Consider the following 17,573-nt stretch of genomic DNA (forward strand, 5'->3'; position numbering starts at 1 on the left):
CAACAAATTTAGCACACACAAAAGTCTAAGTCTAGGCACCTATCTCAAGTCACCTAAATCCCTTAGACCATGCTCTGATACCACTTGTAACAACCCAAACCAAAACCACGTTCGAACCCGCTTAAAGTATCACCAAAAAAAAATTTGTGTGTTCAGCTACTGGCGCGGCGCGCCAGAACCCCACGCGGCACGCCAAACTGGTCTGTCCAAAAAGTCTTGAAACGTGAAAATGTTTGACCACTTTCCGACGTATTTAGACAAAACGCTTTTCACAACAAAGTCACATATGAAAAACTAACACGTTCCATTCATAAAATAAGTTTTACGAGACCGGGCCCACATCGGCCGTTTTACGACTTTCGTACGAAAATACAAGTTTTCAACCACATGATTTGTAATACAAAATAAAGGCCGAGCATGGCGATTGGGGATACGCTACCCAATCCTAATCGAATCCAAAAGCATGCCTTTAAAGCAACTACGCAAGTCCACTAGTCCCCGCGCTTACCCGAGCCACCGCATCCATGCAAATCTATATAAAAAAAAAGTCAACAACGAGAGGGTATGCTAAAGCTTAGTGAGTGCAATAGTTACACACATACATATATAATTTACCTACTTGCACTCCCTTACCCAAACCACACATTAATCCCGCATGTTAAAGCATAAGAAACGAGCATCGACAATCTTACCACAATAATCTCGTATAACAAGCGTAAAAGCTAGTAACATCAAACGCACCAAAATTACCTCGTGTATCAATTCGCACAAGCTAGTAACATCAAACGTACAACTAGCATAAACCTTAGCATAATCTCGCATATCATCTCGTAACAAAGCTAGTATCATCAAAATCGTACAACTAGCAACATCATTAGCATAATAATCATAATAATAATTAAATGCTACACAACAACTATAAACCATGGTTAACCAATTCTTCGCAAGGGAATGACTTCGTGAAACAAGTCATCGATGTTCATAACAACCGTTAGCGCCTAAACACGGCTATGGTATGCTAACCCCCGAGGTGTTCCAAAAACGGCTATGGCATCACCCCCAAGTGTTCCAAAAACGGCTATGGCATCACTTGATCAATGTGTGAGTAAAACACGGCTATTACTCACAATCATGTGCACAAACACGGCTATGTGCAACAATTTATACGGGCAACGACGTGGGAGTAAAACACGGCTATTACTCACCACCATATGCGCAAACACGGCTATGTGCATAATTATCAATTGGACAAAACGGCTATGTCCCACAACTATGGTCACAAAAACGGCTATGTGACACCATTAATTAATGTGTGCAAAAACGGCTATGCAACACCTCAATGGTCACAAAAACGGCTATGTGACTCATTGTCAAATAATAGCATTACAATAATTATATCGGGACCAAAATCTTAAGTCGCATGTAGTGCACAAAATTCGGCTATTGTGACACTATTCCCAAAGGTGTCTAAACGGCTATCGTCGCATCGATGTGCACCAAAACCCGCTATTGTGCACATCGCGCACAAGCAAATAAATTATATACATACATGTATAACTATTCCACTCACCTTGTCGCCTTGAAGAATGCCACCGAATAATCCGCAATCGCCGATGGAATGTACCTATTCCATTTATCACATAACAAGTAACACAATTAGGGTGGATATACAAATCAACCCAAATTGACAACTAGTACAATTTCGACCCAAATGCACTTCCAAGCACAAACCGCGCCCAAACTAACCAATAATCAGTAACACAAGTGAGAATAGCCCTAATATGCCAATCAAACCCAATCATAGGTGTTAAACACCTATCTTGCCCAAAATGACACTTAAACCCTAATTTGACCCATAAGAAGTCAATATCACGCCATTAGCAAGTTTTGACACCAAAACATATTTAACTCGGTTTTATACTTCAACTTAATCCTTTTTAAGTTTATAAACCTTATTAAATCGACAATTGGGTCATAATCAACACCAAACCCTAATTTTAACTTTAGTCAAAATTAGTCAACCCAAATTCACCTAAAGTGGTTCCAACACTTCCATAATCACTAAACCTAGTGATTAAACTCAAGATTAAAGCCTAATCAAGGCCAAATCGTCAACCAACCCAAAACCCGCCAAGTGACAAGAATAACTAGTCATCATAAACCCATTTCATCATCTAAGAGGGTTTCACTACAAATCAAACTCAAACCCTGACTTGAATATCAAATCTAACAAATGTAATTCGGAGTTTGAACTTACCAATACCACCAAAATGATGCCGTTGACGAGTAGAACAACTTTAAAACTCGAGCTTTGGTGAGAATCCAACTCCTTCTTCTCCAATTCAAGCTCTCTCACTCTAGAACTATTTCTCTCTCTCTAAATATGGATGAGAGTGTTTGTGTGGGTGAGAAATGAGCTCTAATGGAGTTCTAGATCAGTTTTTGTGACCCTAAACTGACCCTAAATGAAAAGACCAAAGTACCCCTCACTTAAACCTTTTAAAAAGGCTGAAAATTGCATCAGACGGGATCGGCGCGCCGCTCCAACCTTCAGGTCAGTTTTCAGTTTCTTGTTTTGGCCATAACTTTTTGACCGTAGCTCCATTTTCGATGAATCAAATATCGTTGGAAATGTAATAAGATTTTATTTCCAATGGTAAGGCTTTGAAACATCAACTCAAACTTTATTTGGGGTTGAAAAGATACGTACACACCTTGTCACTTCAGACAACGTCCAGTTTCCTTCGACGTTCGAGCAAGCAACACGTACATGCTGCGTACACTTCATACACGCATCGTACATCATAAATACATTATGTACAATAAATATTTGGGTCTTACATTCTCTTCCTGGATTATGCCAGCCTGGAGTAGTTCTTCAACCTCTTTGCAAGCAGCCTCATTCCTCTCATTAGCGAGGTTTCTTTTCTTCTGATGTATTGGCTCTTGGTGCTTGTATTCGTTGAGCTTGTGTTCCGTAGAGAAGGTAGTTCCGTCGATACTGAGCGTTCGAGGAATGCCTGTCATATCTCCGTATTTCCAAGCGAAGATGTCGATGTTCGCCTGCAGTAGCTTGCGAAGCTTTTTCTCCGTTTCCGAAGATAACGAACCTCCGATGGTTACTTGTTGATCAGGGAACAGAGGGTTGACGGAGATTTTCTCTTCGTTCGAGCCTTCTTCTCTAGTTTTGAGGATGCATTCACTTGGTCTTTCCTCTGTTTTCCTGATTGCCATGATAACCTTTTCTCGGTCATAGGTTGAAGCTAGAGTGCCAATCCCTTCGAATGTGTAGAACTTCACCAATTGATGTACGGTAGACGCGATTATCCCCATTTTCATCATGGCTACTCTTCCTAGTAGGATGTTGTGCTGCGAGACGGCCTGAACCACTACAAAATCCAGCATTTCAGTTCTGGTCAGTGGTGGCTCTCCGATGGTGAAGTCGAGGTCAACCTCTCCGATTGGCCAGCATCTTTCCCCAGAGAACCCAATTAGCGATACCCTCAGTGGGTTCAGGCGAGCCTTAATGGTGGGGCTAAGTTGATCGAAGCAATGTTCATACATGATATCGCATGCGCTGCCACCATCCAAGTACACTCGCGTACCTCTCTCTCGAAGATTCGCCCATTGATTGTGACAGGTTTGTCGGAGGGAGTGATCGTGTCAAGTGCTGGGAAAGAGATCTCTTCCCAATCTATTACTCCGCCCTTTCTTTCCCTCTTGTAGGTTCTTGGCTTCTTAACTGCGAAGCATTCTGTGACCGTAAGTATGGCGTTGTCCATATTTGGTTTATTTTCTTCGGTTCTGGGCTCTTGCTTCGGTGCCTTCGGGTTGTGAATGCCTTTTACTAAATACGTTAGTTTCCCAGATCTGATTGCCTCTTCGATAGCTTGCCTTAACTGTATGCAGTCGTCTGTTTCATGGCCGAAGTCATTATGAAAGTTACAAAATTTACTTGTGTCTCTCATTTTTCCTTTACTATTTAGCTTCGGTGGAGTTTTGAAGGCTTGAGCGGCCTTTTCGGTAGCTAGAATTTCTTTAGGTGACTTTACCAGCATTCCGAGGATACCAGGGGTGTTTTCCCTTCTATAAGGGGAGAACTTATTTCACTCGTTTCTTCTTCCAGACTTCTCTTCACGGTGACTTGGTTTTTCTTTTCGCTTGAAGCCTTGAGTTTCTTCGTACACGAAGCTATTCGCGGTGTCTTTCGCGTCAAGCCAAACATATGCTTTGTCTAGCAACGCTTCGTAAGTGTCAGGGAGATCCCGACTGAGATGTTCCACCAATGCTCGGGTCCTGCAACCGTATAAGAGTCCCGAGATCCTTTGTGACTCGGGGAGTCCTGGAATCTGCTGGGTTTCGTTCGTATATCGAACGAGAAAAGCCCTCGAAGCATCACCATCTTTTTGTTTGATACTGTGGGCAGCGACGTGATTCTTCTTGTGTTTCTTTTGCTGGCTAAACTTCGACCTAAAAATTTGTTTAAGGTCCTCGAAGCTGGAGACAGAATCTTTTACTAAAGAGTCGAACCAGATCCTTGCATTACTTTTAAGCACGTATGAGAATGCGTGACAAGCCACAGCTGTATCCCATCTTGACATTCGAGCCTCACCTTCGAAGATATTTATAAAATCATCAGGGTCGTCTTTTCCTTCGTAATACCCCAGGTGGGATGGTATCTTCATCCCGATAGGTAGCGGGTGGTTTTGTATTAGAGATATGAAAGGAGTTTTCTGACTCTTCCAAGGTTGGTCTAAATATCCACCAGCATTTCCGCTAGCTCCTTGGTGGAGGTTGTTCGCTGCGGAGGTACCTCCGATGTACGTACCTTGGAAAGGAAAACTGACCCACGGATTACTTCCGTTCCATAATTGTGACCCTGGGGGCAACAAAGTGCTCGGCTGAGTTACCAGGGGAATGATTCCCGCAGTTGGTAAGATAGTGCTGGCGTTGGGTATGTTCTGTGGAGCAACAGGGAATGGGCTCCCGAAGGTATACTGCTGCGTAATTGGTCCTCTTGAGTGGCTCAGAGGGACACTGGTGGTGGTTATTGAATGAGTCGGCTGTGAAGGTATCGGCTGGAGAGTGGTACTCGAAGGGACTGCCGGTTGTAAGATCTGGGGCTGGTTGGTAAGAGGGAGACTTCTTGCTGGCCTGACCTCCATTTCCATTTCTTCGTCGACATCATCGCTGTCATACGTCAGTGTTCGCCGACTGTGTAACTGCCCTTCTTCTCGCAACTTTTTGATAACAGCGCGTATGTTATCATAGTTGTTGAGTATGAAGGTTTTATCGATTAGCGGTGGTGGTTCGGAATCATTCCGGTTTGTAGTTATTGGCATAGCAGGAGTGATAGGTGTCCGTGTTCCGGTTTCAGGTTGATCTACCTCATATGGTAGAGAGAAACCGGGCGGTGGATGATCAGATTCTACCATGATCTTTCGTTTTTCAAACAAAGTAAGTATTGAAGTGGGGTCCCACGGATGGCGCCAATTGTTTGTACAATTCTTGGCACACCTTGTTAGCTGAACAAGGAAGTTGGGATCTGATCACTAAATGGACGATATGGGGTGATATGATGGTGAATGTATGCTTGTTGGCGATTCTCCGAAGGTAGTACGAAGGTATCGTACTTTACGCCACCAAGATACGGAGGTAACTCATTGAGAGTGTTTTATGTATGAGTGATTATGACTGAGTGTGTCCCTCTTGTCCAGGGATCATGCTCCCTTTATATAGAGTTAGATAATAGCCTTGTCATCAGTTTTCTAGGTAGATCAGTCTTCGAGGCAATCTCTGATGAGACAAAGGGGACTTTCCCTTCGGCTGACTGTAATCTCTGGTGGTCCAAGAAAGTTAGCCTGCAGCATTCCTCTTTTGTCATTTGGATGTTAGTGGTAACGAGTTTGGTCAACCCGTTAACTCCTCTCCTTCAGTCTAGGTGACCTCGTGACCTTAGGAGAGGTCCCTGTCTATTGGTAACCGTGTTCCCTTCGTCAATACTTTCATTCGTTACGATTGCTTCGTATGACGGAAGTGGATTTGTACCAACTCTGAATATTGGGATTCTTATTTGATGGCATTCTTCTTTTGTCCTTTGAGCGCCATTATTTGATTTCAAGGATATCCCGCCTTTAGTTTGTATTTGACATATGCGTTCTTGTGATCTAACCTTATGTTATCTATCATCGTTAGGCGTGATACCTTCATTAGCGTAGCTTTGCATGTCTTGACGGGGGATACATTATCATAATTATTAATACACCTGAAGTTCAAACAGTTTTCTTTTCAGCTAATTGTTTCAATATTAGCCATTTGACACATTAGATATCATGAATCAACCCATTCATAAGAAAACACGTCAAAATTGCCACTAACATTAACTATCGATATATGCGAAAAAAACTCAACAATGAAAAAAGGCAAGGGATGAAAATTACACTGTAGCTTGGTCGATATCGATTTCATGACTAATTATATTGATTTCCTGACTAATTAGCGGCTCTAGTTGTTCAGTGAACAACCTACCCATCCCAAGAAGATGAAAGTGGATTTAGCAAGTCACTAGGATTCTAACGTACAAAATTATCATTAGTTGAAAAGATACATTTTTATTTGTAAAAGAGTGAAGTTTTTTTAATTTTTGTTAGGTAATAGACAAAAAGAGATGGTTAGGGACGAATTTGTTTTTACATGCATGACACGTGTGAGGGGTTAACCATTAAACTTTGACTATGGTTAGGTTGGGATGTCAACCACGATAGCTAAGCAAACCTGGAGTACCAACTACGCAAAAAAATAGTTTAGGTGTTATGATGCAAATGTGAACAAACCACGGGTACCAACGGCGTAATTTTTTCAAAATATAAATAAATAACCACATAAATATGTTAAGATGAGAAATTATTTGTTCACATAAGTTTTACATAAAGGTTCACAAAATATAATGATTTGATTTAAGTTAATTGTCAAATTATTTTATTAAATTTTGTTTGTAAAACTGTAAAATAAGGTAAAAACGAATTAGTAGAATTCTCCCTACTGTAGCGACCCGTCCAAATCCATATGGATGAATGCAATAACATCTGGTCCCATTGCGATGAACGACTCCAAGTAATATATTTAAAATGAGCAAATGCACAGCAGAAGATTTCTTTCATACCTGAGAATAAACATGCTTAAAAGTGTCAACCAAAAGGTTGGTGGGTTCATAGGTTTATCATAATAATCATTTCAACATTTTAATAGACCACAAGATTTCAAATATTTAACCGCACACGTAACCCGTGTACAAAACATGATACACATAACCTGTGTATAAAAATCATTCATATGGTGAGCATCTGGTAACCGACATTAACAAAATGCATCTAGAATATCCCCATCATTTCGGGACTCTCATCAGATATGATAAAATCGAAGTACTAAAGCATCTGTAACTCGGATGGGGCTTGTTGGGCCTGATAGATCTATCTTTAGGATTCGCGTCAATTGGTGACAATTATAACAAACACCAATTCTTAGGCTACCAAGCTAAAAGGGGTGATATCCGGTATAATAATCCAACCATAGAATGTAGTTTTGAATAGTTATGTCTATTTCGTCAAACATTTATAAAAGCAGTGCATGTATTCTCAGCCCAAAAATATATATTGCAAAAGTATTTAAAAAGGGAGCAAATGATACTCACGATACGATATTTTGTAGTAAAAATATTCATACGACGAAACTGAACAATGCAGGGTTGGCCTCGGATTCACGAACTTATACCAATTATATATATTAAAACATATAATCGTAATCGAACAAATTTATATATATTTAGTTATGTATTAAGATTAATATTCTTATATATATTTTTACTAATACTTATAATATGTTATAATACTTGTTTGATATATAATTTAATTAACGTTATATCAATATAAATAATATTATATCAGTTAAAACATAATATTGTGTAATATTAGTATACTTATGTAATAAATATATTTTTATATAAATTTCTTTTGTTTGCAAAACATTTATTATAATAATACTAGAATAAGGATAATAATAGTTATAATACTAATAATAATAATAATGATAGTAATAATAATAATTTTAATAAAGATGATAATTTTAATAATAATGATAAGATAAAAATGATAGTTTTAATAAAAATAATATTTTTAATAGTAAGGGTAATTTTAATAATAATTATAATTTTAATAGTAATTTTAATAATCATATTAATAATAATACTAATATTAATGTTAAATGATAATTCTAATACTAATATTAATAATAATCATAATCATAATAATAATAATAATAATAATAATAATAATAATAATAATAATAATAATAATAATAATAATAATAATAATAATAATAATAATAATAATAATAATAATAAATGAGTTATATACATATATTTATACTTTTATTTTTATCACTTATAACTTAATTATAATTTTTAATCCTTTTTAATATAATATTCATTTTCATAAAACTATCTTTTATTATACCTATATTTATATTTATTTCATACAATAAATATAATCATACTTATGTTATATTTACTTTCATATAGTCAATAATAAATTCCTAATACTTCAATATTTAAATAATAATAATAATAATAATAATAATAATAATAATAATAATAATAATAATAATAATAAAATTTCTACCTTAAAGGAATAGGCTTTTTTTAAAAAAAAATGCCATTGCCCGAACTCAAACCCGTGACCTCTCGTTCCCCAACCACTCCCTTAACCATCGCTCTGTTTGTTTCATTTCTGATATATTTCGTAATTAAAATATATTTAACCATTTATTCCGTCTGTTCTACTTCTTCTTCTTCTTCTTCATTGTTAACCATCATCAATCAACATCTCATCATTCTCTTGACATCATCATCATCTTATGTATCTCAATCATCATCATCTTTAATAAGGATGTTTGGTTTTCATTTGTGTTTCGACAGAAAATAGAAACGAGTATAGTAGCATCATATAAACAGTGGTGGGTATTGATTGGGCTGAGTTTGAGTTCGAACGAGAAACAGAAGAACATAGCAGCGGTTCAATAAAGGTGATTGTGGTGGTTCCATGGTTGTCAATGGTGTTCGAAGGAAAACGGTACAAACATAGGATGGTTATTAAATGGAGATTGTTGGTATCGGTTTGTAGGAGTTCCGGGTTACTCTAGGGTGGTGTTCGATGCTCACGACAGGAAACAGGAATTTAACGTTGAGTAGCAGGTTGTATGTTTCTAGTGGTGGTGAGCGATGGTTTGGTCTTGACCCGAAACATAAAAAAACAAACGAAAGCAACAGTCCTGTAGCATTGGATGGGTTTTAGTTTGTGGTCCGAACGTGATAGAAGCAGCAATAAAAGTCTGATCGAACAGTGCCCGACAACAGGAAAGAGACGGGTTGTATGTGAGTCCTTGAGTGGTGATCGAAACTGAATGATAAACTGAAGCAGTAACAATTTCGAGTGGTGACAAGTTGGTGGTGTTGTTCGATGTAGATGTTGATGAATAATAATCGAGCAGTAGCAACGATTTGCAAATGGGTTTTGGGGTTCTTTGATGATGAGGGTGGTTGTAGTTCGAATAGAAGTAGAAACAATAGCGAGTAGAGGTGGCGGATATGGTGACCATGAGTCATGGCTTCAGTAATAGAAACAGTGGCAGTGATCGGCCAACAAGAATGATAATCGAAAGAACAAAGAGATGGAGTTGTTGTTCGGTTGTGCAGCTCAACAAGGAGAGAAAGAACCAAGAAGAATAAACGCAGGGATGATGGTTGTAGGGTGGCAACTTGGTTGAGTTTTGATTGCTAATAGTAAGAGATGATCGGGTTAGAGCAACAAAACCAAGGTAGTGAGGGTGTCAGAATTATAACTAGAAAGTAAGAAACGAATATGGCTTGTAGGTGTGTTTATGGTTGTGAGTGGCGGAAGGAAGTGATCAACAGAAAGTGGAGGGTGGCGGTTTAACGATTTTGGAGGATGAAGGAAGGTGAGAAAAGATGATCAATGTTATGATGAATGGTGGGTGTTAATCTATATGTTTTGTAATATATTGTATGTAATATAATATATGTAGTAGATAGTATATAAACTTAGTGGTAAATAAAAGAGTACCAATTATCATCTCATTTACATCGTGTCAATAATAAAGTCACTTTTAAATTGGATGTTAGTTTGAGTTGATAGAAAACAGAATGAAATAAAGGTACTGATTGCTCATCTAGCTGCATCCGTGAATATGTATATATTATATACATGCAATTATAATTACAGTAAATAATTATAATAATATAATAATAATTAAAATATTATAATATAATTTTAAAACTAAACGTGTGAGAAAGTTAACCGTCACAATTCACGGACTAAATTTCGTACCCCTTTGTAAATCAGTGGCGGATAAAGTCTTTAGAAAAATCCCATATTTTTAATACATTTATTTATCTCAATCATTAACCGTTTAAACCATTCATAATAAAAAAAAAACAAGTAAAATATACGGAGTGTTAAAATTCAACTTAATGTATTTAAATATATTTTTAGTGAGTCTAAAATTTATATAACTTAATTACAGACTAACGTTTATTATTAAATTTTCATAATTTCGTATTTTAACTTGTTTAGTATCAATCAAATGACAAACGAGTGCAACTATCGTTTACTAATTAAATTCGAAACCTTATTTATATATATTCAATACACTATATATATATATATATATATATATATATATATATATATAGATTTATTTTAATAATAAATTTTATCATTACTTATCTCATTTTTTATATTTATTTCTAACAATTAAGTCGTATATTATTTCCAATTATATTTCAAATTAATATATATATATATATATATATATATATATATATATATATATATATATATATATATATATATATATATATATATATATATAGTTGTTTGTGAATCGTCGAGAACAGTCGAAGGTCATGAATGTAAGAAAACAGTTCAAAAATTTTGAGACTCAGGATAACAGACTTTACTTATCGTGTCAAAAATATTAAATCGTATCGAGAGTTTGATTTAAAATTAGTCGAATTTTTCCAGGTCGTCACACCTACCAGTTTCAAACGTACTAAAAAAGTATAAATTCTCTCTCCGTACAACCACCTTCCTCAACCCAACCACAACCACAAACTAACTAAATATCAGCCATCGTTTCCGTTTCCATTTCTGCAAATTCTCACTCAAATTCACCCCTTAATGCTAACCTTTCACCGACCCAAACTCATTCCTACGTTGAGGCAGTTATGGGGAAAAGTCCGGCGAAACAATCAGCGGAGGATGGCCGGAATGCAACGGGTTTTAACGGTCAACGTCAGACTAACACTCAAGGGCAACATCATAGGTCAACAATTTCGACTGTGTTTCTGGGCAACAATTTCGACTGTGTTTCAGTTTGTTGCAGGTCTGTATTCGTGAAATAATCGGTGCGAGTTCGAATCCTGTGGAGGTTTTCTCCAAAGTTCATGCCCTGGGGCGGATCTACTATAGGGCCAGTAGTGACACGGGACACCACTGAAATACACGATGTAGTGGAACTTTTTTTGGGTTTTCAACTAGTAACACCACTGTATAGTGTACATTTTTTTGAGTGACACAATTGAAATAAGACATCTAGTAGAAATTTTTTGGGGTTTTAAACGGTGATACCAGTGACTACCAATCCTAGTTCCGCCATTGTTCATGCCTCTAGTATCCTTCACTTTATGCGAGCCAAACAATTAACCTAAAGCCATCCGGTTCACACATGTGCGGAGATGTGCAAGGAGTTTCCATCTAACGTGTGAGTAGGTGACATATGATCACAAATGTGGTTAAGTTCTTTTGAGTGATGTCGATACTATCATTCTAAAAAAATGGCACCAATTCCGCCTTGGACTTATCAATTGCCCATACGCATGAAAAAGTGGTCCACGAAAGCCCAACAAGAAGCCCAATAGAAGGCGCTATACAAACCTAATTAGGGCTCCTTTGAGTCGTCATCAACATCTGAAACATCTCAGGTGAAATACTAACACAACAATCACCGGCAGCTTTCCCCCATCACCTAATTCCTAAATCCGAGGTCAGCTTCCCTATTTCATTAATCAATCACACCACTTCTGCATATTTATAATAATACATTTTACTTAATTAATGAAAAAAGATGAACTAATTGTGTATTTCTTCGTTGTTGTTAGAATGGAAGCCGTACCACCACTTGCTGAAGACGGAAAGCCTCGTTCTGAGGTGTTGTTGTTCAATCGTTGGTCATACGACGATGTTCAGGTTACAATTAATCCCTAAACATATTTATTTTAAAAATGTTAGTTTTTGTTTGGCTGTTGAATTAGTGTCTCAATAAGTTTATTCTGTTTGAGCTCATAAAGCACAGTTTACAAACCAGTTAATTGTGGATGTGAGTATTCTGTTAGATCTTGCAAGTATTGTATATAGATGATTATTTGTTTCTAGGCAGAAAAAAAGTATCAAAGGCATATCAGTATATGTTATAATGATATGTGTCAAAAAAAGTGTTGTAAATTTCGTTATTTCTCCCCGAGATCTCGTTTTTGGAAGGCCGCCGAGACAAGATGTTCATCTCCCAAGATTTCTCGGTCAACGGAGTCAAACTTGGTCAACGGAGTCAAACTTGGTCAAAGCCACGTTTTCTCGGATTTTCTCATAAAATCTCAGATTTCTACGCTCATTTCTCCGATTTTATTGTAAAATCTCGTAAAAATGTATATATATTTATTTATTTCTATATTTTTATATTAAAAAATTAAAAAGTCAACAAAAGTCAACGCCTGAGATCTCCCGGAGATTTTCCCGAGACGCCGAAATCTCCCTAAAGATATCCAAACGAGGTCTCCCTAAAGATATCCAAATGAGATCTACCCGAGATCCAAGTTCTCCAACCTTGGTCATTTTATTAGCGTTGCAATTTATATTGTCAATTATTTTTTGCATTGACTTGAATTATTCCGTGAAACCTATAGGAATTATATGCCAGTTAGTTATGAAGACTTTGTCAGCTTTAAATGTTGGGCATAATTGTCATTCTGAATAACTTTTTCGATTAAAGATTAAAACTTGAATTGTTGAAAAATCATAAACATCAATGGAATGTATATCTGTACTCTATAGGTTCCATTTTTGAAATTTTGTGAGATGTTCATACAAACAAAAACTTTTTTACATGAATTTTTCTGAAATGTGTGTTTATTACATAATAGTAGCAAGCACATTTTCTGTTTTTGTTGCCTGATAATTGATGTTTTCATGTAAAGGTTCCCGATCTATCTGTGGAGGATTACATCACCGCCACTGCTTCCAAGCACCCAATCTACATGCCTCACACAGCTGGTAGGTATCAAGCTAGAAGGTTCCGGAAGGCCCAATGCCCAATCGTTGAACGTTTGACCAACTCCCTCATGATGCACGGGAGGAACAACGGTAAGAAGTTGATGGCTGTTCGTATCGTCAAGCATGCTATGGAGGTCATACACCTTTTAACTGACGCCAATCCAATCCAAATTATTGTCGACGCTGTTATTAACAGGTACAATAAGCAGCCTTACTATTAAAGTTTGTATCTTTTTTGCTGATGGTGTTAATATTGTTTTATTTTTATTGATTAATTGCAGTGGACCTAGAGAAGATGCAACTAGAATCGGTTCGGCTGGTGTTGTTAGGCGTCAAGCTGTTGATATTTCTCCATTAAGGCGTGTTAATCAGGCTATTTACCTTCTCACAACCGGTGCACGTGAGAGTGCATTTAGGAATGTGAAGACAATTGCTGAGTGCCTGGCTGATGAGCTTATTAATGCTGCAAAGGGATCTTCAAACAGGTAATTATAGTATCATTGTATATGCATTATATGCAAGTATGGATAACGGATTCATTTTTTATTTATGGTTGAGTTTCAATCATTTAAATTTGATCTTATTTGTTTGTGCAGCTATGCTATTAAGAAGAAAGACGAGATTGAGAGGGTTGCCAAGGCCAACCGTTAAAGAAGGTATAATGTGAGGGTACTTTATTTTGGTTGCAACTTTTTGGTATTTCAGGGAAAGCAATTAATTAATTACTAAACTATTGGATGTTATGTTTTGAGTCTGTGTTACAGAATTTTTGAATTCGTTTTGGTATACCTTAATTTTGCTTTCCCTGTTATTAGTTAAAGATCAATCTGACTGTTCATCTGCTTTTTATGCATTCATTCCTGTTTTAATTCTTTAGTATTTAAAGTGGTGCATACTACATAGTGGTTATCTAAGACTTTTTTATGGAACTTTTATTTTTCGAAAATATATATAGCATCTTTGAAACCCTAAGCCGCACAAGTTTATAGCGTCCAACCACTGCAACGTCCAAGCTGCAATAAAGAAACCCGTGTTTATCACCTTGCCACATTCACGCAATTAGTAATTGCCATGAAAACAAACTCATTCACCAGAAACCACAAAGGTCCAGTTCAGTGGCCAATCCTGTAACACCCAAACTTCTTTCTAGAAAATTTTGAGTTGTGACTTTTGTGGTTGATTTAAGATAGCGAACTTGATTATGGTGACACTTAAAAAAAGTTGTATGGTTTTACATACTCTACTATATGCAGCTCATCAATAATACTCTCTACCTAAGATTCGAACTAGAGACCTTGGGCCTCAACCACTTGCCTACCTTGAGATATACAAAAATACTCATTTGATTTTCTTGGATTTATATTGTTCATTCTTGTAGATTTTGTTTGTTTTTTTACCCAATATGAATAATAAAAGGGTTTTTGATCTAGCGGTATCGAGTTATTTGTAATTGAGTGTGTATTTACTGTTCAAAGAAAAAGATGAATAATTAAATATCACAAGTTTGATGAAATGCGAGTATATGGAGTGTAAAACCCAAATAAGCATTTATTTTGACCTTATAATTTCCAATAACATATCAAGTCATTTACATGCAAATATATATGCGGTTTATGAAGGAAGATATTGGAAATTTTGTTGCAAGTAAGCATCTTCTTGGTCCTCAATATTCATCATCCTGTTGGCCATCTTGTATCATTTCTTCATAATCTTTCTCTAGAGCTGCAAGATCTTCACGCGCTTCTGAGAACTCACCTTCTTCCATTCCTTCACCCAAATACCAGTGAACAAACGCTCGTTTGGCAAACATGGTGTCGAATTTATGATCAATCCGACTGAAAACCTCCGAGACAGCTGTGTTGTTGCTGATCATACAAACTGCACGTTTCGACTTTGCTAGATCTCCTCCTGGCACCGCAGTTGGTGCCTGATTATTGATCCCGCACTTGAATCCCGTCGGACACCTAAATATTTCAAATTCAATAGATAATCTATGTTTATTTATAGTATAGGACATACTAATTTAGAAAAATTTAACATGATTGGTCGATTGGTTGTGGAATATTTGTTGTTGTATTGCTCATCAGAACGATGTGTAGGTTGAAACAGACCGCACGTTCTGTATCATGTGTAACTCATCCAGATCGTCGGATCTTTTGTTATATATATATATATATATATATATATATATATATATATATATATATATATATATATGTATTTTCGTCAAAAAGAAGAAGAAAAAAACTCACCAATCTACGAATTGAATTGTCTTTTTGGTTTTGATAGATCCAACAGCCGTGTTAACATCCTTCGGAGCAATATCTCCACGGTACATAAGGCAACAAGCCATGTACTTGCCGTGCCTTGGGTCGCACTTAACCATCATGTTAGATGGTTCAAATACGGCATTTGTGATCTCAGGGACCGAGCACAACTCATGGTAGGCACGTGCAGATGAAACCATTGGTGCGTACGATGAAAGCATGAAGTGGATCCGAGGAAATGGAACAAGATTTGTTTGGAACTCTGAAATGTCAACGTTCATGGATCCATTAAACCTTAAGGAAGTTGTTAGAGATGAAATCGTTTGAGATATTAATCGGTTTAAGTTTTTGTAAGACGGCTTTTCAATTTGTAACGATTTTTTGCATATGTCGTATATGGCCTCGTTGTCTAACTGAACAACCATGTCCGTGTGTTCGATCATTGAATGAGTGGATAACACGGCATTGTAAGGCTCCACAATTGCAGTCGAAACCTACAGCCGAAAAAAAAATTAGGGTTTTTTTGTGTAAATGTATACGCGTTATGCATACATTACCTTTGGAGAAGGAAAGATTGTAAAGCTCAATTTCTGCGTTTTTCCATACTCGCTCAATAATTGTTCTAAGAGCAACGATCCTAAACCAGAGCCAGTGCCGCCACCCACGGCGTTGAAAACCATAAACCCTTGCAAATTGCTGCAATTGTCCGCTAGTTTTCTAACACGATCAACACACTGATCGATAATTTCTCTCCCCACTGCAAATACATTGAGCAAACTTTAACCTTCCGTAAAATTGTGAACGGATGATTATATTTCCACCATCAAAACCGATAAATCCACCACAACTATTCATTAGGCATTTGTACAGTACAAATACTTAAACTATAGTTATGGTAGATTTATAAATTTTGATGGAACTATCAATTCCCTTAATGAATACAGTCACTGGAGTATAATTGCGAGTTACCTGTGTAATGTCCTCGCGCAAAGTTATTGGCAGCATCTTCCTTACCGAAAATGAGTTGATTAGGATTGAAAAGCTTTTTGTAGCTCCCGGATCTAACTTGATCGATGACAGTGGGCTCAAGATCAACAAACAAAGCCCTCGGGACGTACTTACCATTAATCCCTTCTCCGAAGAATGTACCAACGGAATCATTTGATGAGTTATTGCTGCAAGAAATACGACACTAGTTATACATAGTATACGTGCGCGTATGACTTTAAATTTGTCGAATATGAAATATACAACATACGTAGGCATAAAACCATCGTTTTGAATTCCATGTTCGAGACAATAAAGTTCCCAACACGAATTTCCAAGCTGAATACCGGCTTGGCCAAGATGTATGCTCACGATCTCCCTCATTCCCTCTCTTTCTTTTTTAATCTCTCTTGGAAACGATATTACCGTTTCGAGAGGGAGACGTAAAAGAAAGAGAGGTTTGATTTGAGCTTATTGATATTTTGCTGTTCAATAAAGACAGGAAATTGATGTTATTATAGAGTTCAAATGTGAATTTTGTTGGGGAAAGCAATTGTTGCGGGTTACTTCTCATTATATGTGAATATATGTGAAAATACATATAAAACGTACATTCTTATTCCATAAAATGTGTGGCAATAATTAACCCTTTTAATTGATGTAATATTGTAATGTAATGTAATAACTACAATGTAAACATATTTACAACAATAACATCATGATCACATCTAGAGTTTAACCAAACACGAATGCAACAACTTTCCTAATAACAAAGACCACTCAAAATTCATACATCATGTGTTGAGAACACTACCCAATAGATAACTACTAAATCTCGTTCCACTTTGATGCATTTTAACAAAAAGATGTAACATATTGTTATATAAACCAGCTTTAGCGTAACCATAAGACATCGTGT

General features: G+C 36.6%; 2 protein-coding genes across 2 annotated transcripts; one reads left to right on the forward strand and one right to left on the reverse strand.

Annotated features, from left to right (window-relative positions):
• Positions 1 to 12,030: 12,030 nt before the first annotated feature.
• LOC139855462 (small ribosomal subunit protein uS7-like) lies at positions 12,031 to 14,051 on the forward strand. Its single transcript, XM_071844689.1, has 5 exons — positions 12,031 to 12,117; positions 12,233 to 12,320; positions 13,325 to 13,596; positions 13,682 to 13,885; positions 13,997 to 14,051. The coding sequence occupies exons 2-5, from the start codon at positions 12,234 to 12,236 to the stop codon at positions 14,049 to 14,051; spliced, it is 618 nt and encodes a 205-aa protein (XP_071700790.1). The 5' UTR covers positions 12,031 to 12,117; position 12,233.
• Positions 14,052 to 15,036: 985 nt separating this feature from the next.
• On the reverse strand, positions 15,037 to 17,118 carry LOC139851467 (tubulin alpha-5 chain-like). Its single transcript, XM_071840515.1, has 5 exons — positions 16,926 to 17,118; positions 16,637 to 16,842; positions 16,225 to 16,424; positions 15,653 to 16,161; positions 15,037 to 15,364 (listed from the first exon to the last, which is right to left on the reverse strand). The coding sequence occupies exons 1-5, from the start codon at positions 17,036 to 17,038 to the stop codon at positions 15,064 to 15,066; spliced, it is 1,329 nt and encodes a 442-aa protein (XP_071696616.1). The 5' UTR covers positions 17,039 to 17,118; the 3' UTR covers positions 15,037 to 15,063.
• Positions 17,119 to 17,573: the final 455 nt, after the last annotated feature.

This window comes from Rutidosis leptorrhynchoides, chromosome 6, assembly GCF_046630445.1.
Source record: "Rutidosis leptorrhynchoides isolate AG116_Rl617_1_P2 chromosome 6, CSIRO_AGI_Rlap_v1, whole genome shotgun sequence".
Lineage (NCBI taxonomy): Eukaryota > Viridiplantae > Streptophyta > Magnoliopsida > Asterales > Asteraceae > Rutidosis > Rutidosis leptorrhynchoides.

Bases quoted from the DNA above. Each gene is read 5' to 3' on its own strand.
- LOC139855462 (XM_071844689.1), top strand. From the start codon at position 12,234: ATGGAAGCCGTACCACCACTTGCTGAAGACGGAAAGCCTCGTTCTGAG. The intron at 12,321-13,324 runs GTTACAATTAAT...TTTCATGTAAAG, and splicing joins GGTCATACGACGATGTTCAG to GTTCCCGATCTATCTGTGGA. The intron at 13,886-13,996 runs GTAATTATAGTA...TTGTTTGTGCAG, and splicing joins GCAAAGGGATCTTCAAACAG to CTATGCTATTAAGAAGAAAG.
- LOC139851467 (XM_071840515.1), bottom strand. From the start codon at position 17,038: ATGAGGGAGATCGTGAGCATACATCTTGGCCAAGCCGGTATTCAGCTT. The intron at 16,425-16,636 runs GTAACTCGCAAT...ATGTATTTGCAG, and splicing joins TGCGCGAGGACATTACACAG to TGGGGAGAGAAATTATCGAT. The intron at 15,365-15,652 runs GTGAGTTTTTTT...TGAAATATTTAG, and splicing joins ACAATTCAATTCGTAGATTG to GTGTCCGACGGGATTCAAGT.